Here is a 12,213-nt window from a genome sequence, read left to right as displayed (position 1 = left end):
ATTTCATAATTATATAACACAAGAGAACATTATATTAACCTAAAATATAGGAAGTGTGTATTCTTTCCTTAAATAAAAGTTATGAAATTACCTAATATGATTTACATATATATGGCAATTAATGATTATGAATAATAAAGATTTGATAATTGCATCCTTCTTCATTTTTGTTTAAATTTATATTATTAAAAAAAATTAAACAATCACATTAACCATATAATAAAAAAATTAGATTTTTTTCTTATATGTTATATTTTGAATTTTTTAAAATGACTTTAAAATTACAAAAATGAGGAAACCTTATATGTTATATATTTTTTCTTAAAACGACTTTAAAATACAAAAATGAGGACATCTTATATGGTATATTTTTCTTATATGTTAGAATTTTCTTATATGTTATATTTTGAATTTTTTAAAAACGACTTTAAATTACAAAAATGTAAGTTTTCCTTAAGTATACGACTAAAAACATTAAAATGACATGTATCAATTCGATGGTTGATTTGAAAGCTTTCAAAACCATATGGAAGATAAAAGTCAAAATAATTTAACTGTGAAAACAATAATGTTCACTTTTTCAAGAATGTGTTCGAGAGAAAAAATAAGGTTTTTATGTCATAATTTGTTTAATGTACACTAGAGAACATTATATTAACCTAAAATATAAGAAGTGTGTATTATTTCCCTAAATAAAAGTTACGAAATTACCTAATATGATTTACATATATACAAAAATTAATGATTATAAATAATAAAGATTTGATAACAATTTTTGCATCCTTCTTCATTTTTGTTTGATTTTATATTATTAAAAAAATAAACAATCACATTAACCATATAATAAAAAAATTAGATTTTTCTTATATGTTATATTTTGAATTTTTTTAAATGACTTTAAATTACAAAAATAAGGAAACCTTATATGTTATATTTTTTTAAATGACTTTAAAATACAAAAATAAGGACACCTTATATGTTATATTTTTCTTATATGTTAGAATTTTTCTTATATGTTATATTTTAAATTTTTTAAAACGACTTTAAATTACAAAAATGTAAGTTTTCCTTAAGTATACGACTAAAAACATTAAAATGACATGTATCAGTTTGATGGTTGATTTGAAAGCTTTCAAAACCATATGTAAGATAAAAGTAAAAAAAAATTAACTGTGAAAACAATACTGTTCACTTTTTCAAGAATGTGTTCGAGGGAAAAAATAAGGTTTTTATGTCATAATTTGTTTAATGTACACTAGAGAACATTATGTTAACCTAAAATATAAGAAGTGTGTATTCTTTCCCTAAATAAAAGCTACGAAATTACCTAATATGATTTACATATATACGACAATTAATGATTATAAATAATAAAGATTTGATAACAATTTTTGCATCCTTCCCCATTTTGTTTGATTTTATATTATTAAAAAAATAAACAATCACATTAACCATATAATAAAAAAATTAGATTTTTTCTTATATGTTATATTTTGAATTTTTTAAAATGATTTTAAATTACAAAAATGAGAAAACCTTATATGTTATATTTTTTTTAAAACGACTTTAAAATACAAAAATGAGGACACCTTATATGTTATATTTTTATTATATGTTAGATTTTTTCTTTTATGTTATATTTTGAATTTCTTAAAACGACTTTAAATTACAAAAATGTAAGTTTTCCTTAAGTATACGACTAAAAACATTAAAATGACATGTATCAATTCGATGGTTGATTTGAAAGCTTTCAAAACCGTATGGAAGATAAAAGTCAAAATAATTCAACTGTGAAAACAATACTGTTCATTTTTTTCAAGAATGTGTTCGATGGAAAAAATAAGGTTTTTATGTCATAATTTGTTTAATGTTCAATCCGATTAACCTATGATGTATTAATTATAGTTTTATTCCATTATTTTTAATAAAAAGTGATCTGATCCATCGGAAAGAAATTATATAATAACAACAAAAAATATTTTATATATATAAATAAAATGATCAAATATATAAAAGAAACTATCGATAATAAATAAATTCACCCTGCGCAAAGCGCAGGTCTTATCCTAGTATGTTATTATGTGTTAACTTTATAGTTGGTATAAGCCACGTGTTTTTATTGGTCTTGAAGATAAATGTTACAGTTCGTGCTCTTCTTCATTTTTACTAAAGAATTTGATTTTGGTTCAGCTATTTAGTTGTGTTTAATCAGTCTGTCTCTGCATGATTATGTTGACTATAGAGCTCAATGTTTTCATGTCTTTTTCATTTTCTATTAATAATGGTTTAGAATATTACTCATTGTTTGTTTAATTATTTTGTTTAAGAACCAATGGATAATCTACCAACCAATAAAAATTTGTTTTTGTTCTTTTTTAAATGTGTATTAGAAGAAATATAAATATATTTTGGAGTATAAGCTTTTGTGTTAGAAATTTATAATATATTTTCTGAATTAACATATATTAATTATTAAAAATTACTCCCCGATTAATCTTCGATTAATCACCGATTTTTTAGTAATTCGCTAGGTCGACTGCGCAATTTCAAACATGGCTTTCAACCCACAGAAGAAGAGTTACTTTTCATTACTAATAAAGTGTTACGCGTAAAGTGGGGATACAGTATTGCTATCAAACTAAAAAAATTAGGATATATAAAGCCAAAAAAAAAGATTATGATATGAATACGACAGTGATAAGTTCTCTGGCTTGGTTCGTTCGTTAAAAACAAGCTAAGGGTATTACAATAATTGAAAAAAAAAATCCGAAAAGAACATGATAGATTCATAGATTATTTTTAGTATTAAGATTCTTTCCCCTGTCGACAGGCAATATTTTGATTTTTTTTTTTATCTACTGATCACATGAACACTAGCAATGGAGATAACATAATCAAATTCAACACCACCACCTCCTCTTTTCTAACTGAATTTTATGAATTAAAAATTATTTGCAAAAACGGATTAGTACAAAAGCAACAGTACATGCGACTTTACGTTAGAACGTGTTGCTTATGATTAATCAAATCAAGTCGGTCGAATAAATAAATAGTAAGTTAATGTTCAAAATAATATTAATAATCTATAGTAAGTCAAACGAATTGTAAAGGTTGAATCATGTCGATTTGTTTTTGAATAGAATGTCGATTTCAACTTGATTTTTTCTTCAGTTTCGACTTCACTTTGTGGCAAGTAGAAACAAAATATTGATCATCTCTATGCTTTAAACTTATCCATTGAACCGGGTAAATTTTCTCTTAATCTGAACGCGAAACCGTTTTGAGTCGGTTCTTCGGGAATGAAAGCGTTGTGGGTAGAGCAGTTTCTTGAAGACTTCAGCCAAAAAAGAAATTCTTAGACTTGAAAAGAAAATTAAACAGGGTTTGGAATTAGATCTAATTTCACTGTTCAAACGATGGGAAAAGAAAAATACAGTGAGAAACCAAATTAAGAGGGAAATAAAAACAGATCTCTATTCTAAAGCTTCTAACTTCAACTCATCACCCACATGCATGCATTAAAGCTTTTGACTTATATTACTTTGCTAACACGAAACTTGTTCCCATCTTCTCTTTTTAAACATAGCCAAGAAGCAAACTTGTCGAGTCTTCATTTGAGTTTTTCCAAACAACGATGATTAATTTTATAACAATGGCTTAAGTCAAGTCCAAAGAGATTCTTGCTTAAGAGGGTCTTGCATTTGCATCTGCATCTGCATCTGCATTATACTACTTGGAGAAGCAAAGTTAGAGTTAAACTGCCCAGAAGACATGGCATAACCCAAGTTGTTATTGTCGTTGTTGCAGTTATTGATATTGTTGTTGTTTAGCAAGAGAGCTTTTTCGTCTTGGTCTAGTTCAAGTACTTGATGATGAGATTGTAAAGGTTGCTCGTGTTGCATCTGGATACAGAGAATCTCGGCTTGAGCCACTGCTAGTTGCATTTGAAGCTGTGAGACTTGGTTTTGTAAGTAGGAGATTGCTCCTACGCAGCCATATACCGGATCTCTAACTCGTGCGTTTGCTTCAAAAACCAGACTATTCACCGCGTCAGCTCTTTGATTAACTGGTAGTTCCTGCGACAATTTATACCAACATTCATATAGTTTTCCAAGCATATTTAGCCAACCAATTCATAATATCATCAAAGTGAATAAAGGTTCTTAGATATGTATGTCATGGACGCACATGTTTTTTTATTTTTGAAAATGGGTTTATGGACGCACATGTTTAAAAAAAGTTTGATACTTGACCAAACACATACTGAATATAATGTAGCTATGGGGAAAATGAAACCTGCAACATTTTGCTGACGTTGCTTGCGCCGAAGACCTTATGAACGATGGCGAATTTGTGAGGATCGTCAGGAGGGAAATAAGGTGCAAAGATACAATCTTTTGCACAGCGTCGTCGAAGAAGCTTACACGAAGCACATGGGGATGATGATCCTGGACCGCCCATCTCTGCTTTGATCACGATCACACCTGTCTTATTAATTTGAATTGTTACCTAAGTATAGAGTTTTCTTGAAGTTTGAGAATATAGAAGGAAGAAAGAAAAGCTTAGTGTTAAAGGGAGAGAGTTAAAGAGTTGTGTATTTATAATAGGTTTTTGAAGGCTTTGGAGAGAGCGAGGTTGGTGTTCACATGTGTTCATTTAATTCTAACTTTAAATGTTTTTTTTGTTATAGTATTTAACTTTAATCAAGAAAACAACCAGCCTTGGTTTTTTTCTGACGACATTTTTTGTAACCATTCTCACGACCAAGTTTATTGAATCCCTTTAGCCATATTCCTTCCAATATTCTTCCGTATTTGTGTTACAATTTACATTAATAATTTTTCGGTTATCTTTAACAATTAAATTAACTTTATAATTTAATTTTACGAATTCTAAGATTTGAATATCTGATTCATTAGTTTATTTAATTCTATTAAATATTTTTACTATGCTTCACAGATTTTTACTAAAACTTTGGTCAATAATTGAGAGAAAGGGGATGATTGGTAAGTGTTGTGGTTTTTATTTTTTGGCTTAAGAATAATAGCTGTAGATTTTATTGTTGTAGCTGTAGATTAATTATTTCCAGAGCACTAAATATAAAACTCTAGAAAAATTGATTTTCAAAGCTATTTTGTTTTCTATTTTAGTTTTTATGGTTGTACCTTTAAATTTTTTTTTAAAGCATGATTGGTAAACCAAAGTGGATGTAGAAAAAAAAATGAGTTGTAGAAGGCACTCACAACACTTATCAATCACCCCCAAAAATCATTTGAGAGAAAAATCATTTGAGGGTAAATATTTCATATCAATCTTAATTTATCTTGTAACTCTTATAAATTTGAAGATATAAGTGGGGTTTACTACCATCATGGACCTCATGGTAACAAAATGGTTAACCCGTTTTTTGTTAAGTAGCAAGACCGGATCAGAGCATAATCCAGTAAAATATTGATCTTGGCTCCCCAAAAATATTGGCCATTATATACATATGCTTCTAAATTATAAAAGAGAATTTTTTAAAAAAGTTTTTTTTAGTAAATTCTTATAGCTTCAAAAGCTCAGATCTGGCTACATTACATTGCTTAGTAGAGATGCAATATCACATTTAAATCTAACAAATTATACTGATTTATGAAGACTTCGAATATACTTTGTATTTTATCATGCTTTTTTTTTTTTATCATGTATTTTATCATGTTCATAACATGCGTAAATAAGTCCACATTTTGGACTATATAGAATGCATGCACATTACAGGTAAATAATCAAACGTCTCAAAATAGACGTCTGCAAAGACGTTATTGACTCTGATAATGGTGAGAGCAATGTGGTAAATTAGAAAAATGCAGTGAGCACCGCACATGCGCGTGATAGGTTGGCGTCCGATGCTGTTTGAGAAGTTTCCCCACGTTGTCCTTTGACTCTTCCCTTTACACGACAGTCGTATATTACGAATCTCTTATATTTCTTTATTCCTTATAGTATTTATAAAATAAGTTGTCAAAAATATTAACCAGTTTCTCGGTGTCTCAATTTTCTCTCTTTCAAAGATTACAAAGTCGAGGAGGTGAGATGGGTGGTTTACAAAGAAAGATATTTACTACCCTTTATGTCTCTTTACTATATCGTGATTAAGGGCTTTTGAACATATACTATTCAATCAAACTGTATATATATCTGTTTGATAAAGAGTATATACTACTTCCATATCTTTTATAAATAAAAATTGTTAATACCGTAGATCATATACTATCATAGTCCAAACAGGTATACGATTCAAAATGAAAGAATTTATCGTTTGGAAAACGAGTTAGAAATCTTACATCAAAAGTGAAAAGAACCAACCATATATAAGCAACATGACTTACATATTTTTAGTAGGTGTTTCAAATATATACAATTTTTAAAACCATTTCTTTGTGTAGTATAAAAGAAAATCCACCTTCTATACACCCACAACAATTAAAATATATATATATGGTTTGGAGAAAATCCTATGGCGGCCTATGTTTGATTTTTCTATCACATACGGAAAAATGAAACAAAAAAAGTTTGTTAGGTTATTAATTATATAAATAAAAATAAGAGTAATAATTAAGAGAGAGAGAGTGTGTGTGTGTGTAATGTTAGGATAATACACTATGGAAGTGAGAATGACGTGAAACCCTAATTAGGACCGAGACTCCTTTTGAAATGACCTCCAACGTGAATGTTTGTTGGCTTGAAAGACATTCACATCAAAACTTCAACCAATCTCTCCTTCACACAAAACTTCCTCTTTCTATTATTAATTTATACATACTCACACTATTTAAAACTTTGTAAAGTGATTATGAGAATAATAATGTTGGAGAGGCTCGTGTTTTTATGGGAAGACACTGATTAAATTATAAACTTGGGATAATTATCATTATTTCTCCCCTGATTTTAAAATGAAAATATATAAAAATCGGGACAGAATCTCTGCAAAGCATCTTAGGTCAGCGACTTCAATGCCTGAAAGCAACACTTGTTTTAATCGTATTACGGAGAGCCAAAATTAAACATTCATAAACTCCATGTTTGGCGATAAACCAAAGTGAGACAAGTCTTATGGTAAACAATTGTTATATATTTTTTTCCTTTTAAGGAAATATACATGTTTTATAAAATAAAAATCAAAAGATATATTGTTATATTTTTCTACATTTTTAATAGTAATGGCATATTGTTTATTTAAAAACAATTATATAACAACTGAAATTTTTAATTTAATATTGTAAGAAGTAGATACTCACAAAAAAAAATCATATTTTTATAACTAAAATTCAATATGTTTAATACATATAAAAACTCCAAAATGGATTTTTTTTGAAATAGAGTTTGATTTTAGAAAAACAGAAAAAATATTATCTATTAAAAAGTTTTTCAGAAAAGAAACAAAATACAAATAGTCTGAGAGCTTGTAGTCAACTGGTAAAGGGAATGGTTTGAGATGTCAACACATTTCTGATTTGATCCACCTGCTATGCTATGCGAAACTAAGTCACATGTTACCGGGATACCTTACATGGATATGTGTCATTGCTTTTGTTCCATTTGAATATCCGAATAGAGGGTCTATCCATGAGCTGCACATCTAGTTGGAGATTAGTCTGAGCTCTTCCATAAGTCCGAGATACCCTGTGTTAATATAAAAAAAAACAAAATACGAATATACTGTAAAAGACTAATGTATATTTCCTGGCACCACACAATGAAACTAATTAATTAATGTTTAGGCATTAACGAATGAGTGTGGTTTCACACATTTCTAGTAAAACAAAAGTTTGTTGCACGATCGTAGTCAAAAAGTGATCTTGCTTTTACCACTGGCTTGAAAACAAGACTGAATTTTTGCACATAAATTTTTGCTTATCGATTTACTAAAGCTAGATGAAAATATCATAGACTAATTTAGCAAACATAAATAGTTTAGTTTTTATACGAAATAATTCCAGGATTATAAATACGTACGAAAATAGTGAAATACTATTATTTGGTAAGCTTTGGAAAACGTTTGACAAATACCCTAAAAACATTTAGTGATATCATTTGATTAACACTTGAAATACTTTAATTAACTTTATTCACAATACGATTCACACAAGATCATTCGATTTATGAATAAATAGTTGGAAAGATATATTATACATAATGGTCATAAAAGTAATAAATAATTACCAGCTACATGAACATCATATATATAAAGAAGAGTAATGTATTAAAAACTACATAAGTTATATGAATCACGTAATAACATATTAGTATATCTTATGTTTCTAGCTCAAAATTTTGATAGTCAAAAAAAATATTGTCAGATTGGAAATTCTGTCATTTTTAGAAGTTGATGGTTTGTAGTTTTTAGACTAGTTTTTGTTTTTTGTTTCCTCAAAATTATTTTTCCTCCAATCAAGTTTTATCTTTTAGTTTTTATTTTTGTAAAAACTATTTCATTTGCCAATCAAGTTTTCTAACAAATAGATTCCCTAAAATTTAGAGAAACTAGTTTTTAAAATGTTTAACCAATTTATGAAGAAAAATCAAAAACCAACTTTTGTTAGCTTTTATGAAAAAACGAATTTTGACTTTTTTTGAACAAACTAATACATTTTAATTAATTAATAATTAAAAAAATATTTTTATAAATATAAAATTATCATACAATTTTTTGTAAATTAGATATCATTTAAATAATAATGTGAAATAATTTATTTGTGTTTCAAATCTCTAAAATAAAATTATGTATTTTATAAATAATATTAATTAATTTTCAATTATCTATTATTTCTAAAAATAAAATAATTCAATATCTTTAATAATTATTAGCCACATTAAAAATAACTAAAAATTATAAAAAATAACATGTTTTATTCATACAATGTATTGTATTAGTCTTGAAAAATAAAAATAACCATTCATTTTAAGAAAATATAAATAATTTTAAATTTTTAAAATTTATAATTAGTTTCAAAATTTTGAGTATTTTTATTTTGTATAACTTATAGTATTTATATAATAAAAATTTGGCTATTCAAGTTTTTAAAAAATTAAAAACAATTATGTAAGAAAAATTTCTAAGTAGTTTCAAACTTTTAAATATTTTATTTTTGTGTAATTTAATATATATTTTCTAAGATATAATTTTTAATGTGATAATTAAAATATGTTATTGTATTTTATTTTAAATAATAATCACTATATTTTGATAAATTTTAGTTGTAAATCTAAAGATTTATTGTTATTTTATTGTATTATTTTAAAATAATGTATTAATTAATTTTTAAAAAATAAAAAAAAATACAGCAAAACTAAAAACTAAAATCAAAATCTAGAAATCAAAAACTAAAAACCAAAATCTGAAAAACAAAAACCAAAAACTAAAATTTAGAAACCAAAAACCAAAACAAGAAACTATTGAAACAATCATCACCTCAATAAAAATGTTTTGAAAAGTTGATTATAATACATAATCAAATGATAAAAAAATAAAACAAAAATAAAATAGTCCATCTATTTTATAACAAGTGTCATTCTAACATTTTTTGTTACACAAAAACAATGTCACTTTAGAATTTCAGTGCAAATTATATTTAATTTTAGCTAAAAATTAATTTTATATTGTATTGATTTTATAAATAATTTTATTTATTTAAAATACTATTTGTTAAAGAGGTGTAATTAATAACAATTTAAATACATTTCAATCACTTTTTTAATCTGTGTGAATAATGTCAAAGTGACCATTATTTAAAAACAGATGGAATAATTTTTTCGGTGAATTTTTTTGATAAGTGTGCTAATTTTTTAATCATGCTAATAGTCTAGACAATTGTTTCGGTGAAAAATATTATAATCTCTTTTGTTCTCTATTTCTTTAGGGAAAGAAAAAAAATAAAAAATATACCCTATGCGGGTCAAATGACATTCGGGATGATTAGTTAGGCTTTATCTCTTTCTTTTAATTTTATTTATTTTTTAAATCATTAAATTTTACCAATCATGATATAGCTTTATTTTTAAAAATTAAAGAATACATAGAATTTATAATAAATTTTAGGAAAAATGATTGCTGGCTAAATGAAGTATTGACCATCACATAGCTAACCATGCAAACTAAAAAAAATGTATATTTAGCTACACGAAGTATATATTATGCATGACAAAATCCTTAAACTTTATGATATTATATAGTTAACATCACGAGTTTAATTTCATTCATCCAAAGAATGATATGTATGTCAAAGACCGTTTAAATCTCTCTTTTCATCTATTAAAATGAGACGTACCTGACGGTAATTTACCTAAATTAGATTTTGACCCTTGTTTTAAAAGAGTAAAAATATTTTTAACAAAATCTAATTTACAAAATCAATATGTTTTATAAATTTTGATAAGTAGTGTTTTAACATTATTATTTTAGTGTATCTGAAAACAATATAATTATATTATTTTTACTCATATTACATATAAAAGTTATATAAGATATTATTTAATTTATTTATTTTAATTCTTTTAATCTGTTTTGGCATGAATTTTTAATAAAAAAATTAATTCATTTGATTAAATATATTTTATTTGATTAAAAAATATTATAAAACATCTTTTATTTCAATTTATTGACTTTGGCATTTTATTTGTTTAATATAAAATTATTAAGTTGATTAATTATTTTATATATTTTTTCATAAACAAAAATTCCATTCATTTAAACTTAGTAAACCTTTCATATTAGATTATTATTCTTTGATTATTTTTATTCTTAAATTTATATAATTTATATATACGCAAGATTATGTTGGTTTAAGTTGACATCAAATAAGTTTTAAGGAAATAAAATGTTAGAGTTATTAAATTGACAGCAAATAAGTTTTATAATTAAGAAAATATCAAAGAAATATATATCACACAATTAATCAAACGAATTATAATTTTTTTAGTAAAAGTTCATAACAAAGTAGATTAAAATAATTAAAAAAACCAAACAGATTAAGAAAAATAAAAATAATATAATTATATAGTTTTAAAAGACACTAAAATAAAAATGTTCAAACATTAAACAGATTAATATAAATAAAAATAATACAATGGTATAGTTTTAAAGTAAACTAAAATAAAAAATGTTAAAATACTATGTATCAAAAAATGTTAAAACATATTGATTTTGTAAATTAGATTTTATTAAAAATATTCTTACGCTTTTAAAATGTGGGTCACAATCTAATTTTAGTTAAATTATAGTAGGGTCGGTCGTATTTTAATTGTTGAAACAGGATATTTAATTGATCTCTAACATCCGCATCAGTTTTTGGATGAATGAAACTAAACTTGTGATGTTGACTACATAGCATCATAAAGTTGAGGGATTTTGTCATGCATAACATCTACTTTGTGTGGCTAGGTATACATTAATTTAGTTTGCATGGTTAGTCATGTGATGGCCAATACTTCATGTAGCTAGAAATTATTTTTCCTAAATTTTACCAAACATCTTGCACAACAACAAAAAATAAACTTTTTTCTTTGGTATTTTGGCAAAAAACCTACTTTCCTTTTTATAAGCTATAGAATAGTAAAATGAAAAAAATAAATACCTATAATATCAAATAAATTAGATAATCATAACAAAAACATCTATAAATATTTTAATTTAAATTTTGGTGTTTTTAAAATTATTCAAATATTTAAAATACCATAAATATTATTTACATATCAAATTTTAAATAATAGTAAACTTTGATAATTTATAAAAAAATATTAATATAAATTATTTTAATTGATAAAAGTACTTATTATTTTATATATATACAACATATTTAACATATTTTATTTTAAAATATTTACAGTCTATAATTTACAGTTACAATAAATTTAAATAAATTAAAAGTTTCTGCAAGAAAAAACTACAATAAGAACTTAACATATACAACCAATTTATCCGTAGCTAAATTTTTATAGGTAAATGTTTACTGCCAGTCGAACTAATTATCACCATTGTTAATAATACGGATGTGAAGTATAGAGGTATGATAAACAGAATGGGACATGGGGGACTAATATTTAATCCATAAAAGAATTCGCAACAAGACAGACTTCGAACATTGTTTTGAACAACCTAATTAATAACCTAATTAACGTCCAAAAGTTGTAGATGTAGTTTCTTTACACAGTATTCAAAGACCTAACCTTTTT

The 12,213-nt window shown here is 25.2% G+C and overlaps 1 protein-coding gene across 1 annotated transcript; it reads right to left on the bottom strand.

Annotated features, from left to right (window-relative positions):
* Positions 1–3,368: 3,368 nt before the first annotated feature.
* Positions 3,369–4,718, bottom strand: LOC106434870 (LOB domain-containing protein 12). Its single transcript, XM_013875719.3, has 2 exons — positions 4,297–4,718; positions 3,369–4,076 (listed from the first exon to the last, which is right to left on the bottom strand). The coding sequence occupies exons 1-2, from the start codon at positions 4,459–4,461 to the stop codon at positions 3,663–3,665; spliced, it is 579 nt and encodes a 192-aa protein (XP_013731173.1). The 5' UTR covers positions 4,462–4,718; the 3' UTR covers positions 3,369–3,662.
* Positions 4,719–12,213: the final 7,495 nt, after the last annotated feature.

The sequence above is a fragment of the Brassica napus genome, chromosome C4 (genome assembly GCF_020379485.1).
Source record: "Brassica napus cultivar Da-Ae chromosome C4, Da-Ae, whole genome shotgun sequence".
Lineage (NCBI taxonomy): Eukaryota > Viridiplantae > Streptophyta > Magnoliopsida > Brassicales > Brassicaceae > Brassica > Brassica napus.
This window is presented reverse-complemented; position numbering and strand designations above follow the sequence as displayed.

Coding starts and splice junctions, on each gene's coding strand:
- LOC106434870 (XM_013875719.3), bottom strand. CDS start 4,461: ATGGGCGGTCCAGGATCATCATCCCCATGTGCTTCGTGTAAGCTTCTT. Junction 4,077..4,296: donor ACGTCAGCAAAATGTTGCAG/GTTTCATTTTCC, acceptor AAATTGTCGCAG/GAACTACCAGTTAATCAAAG.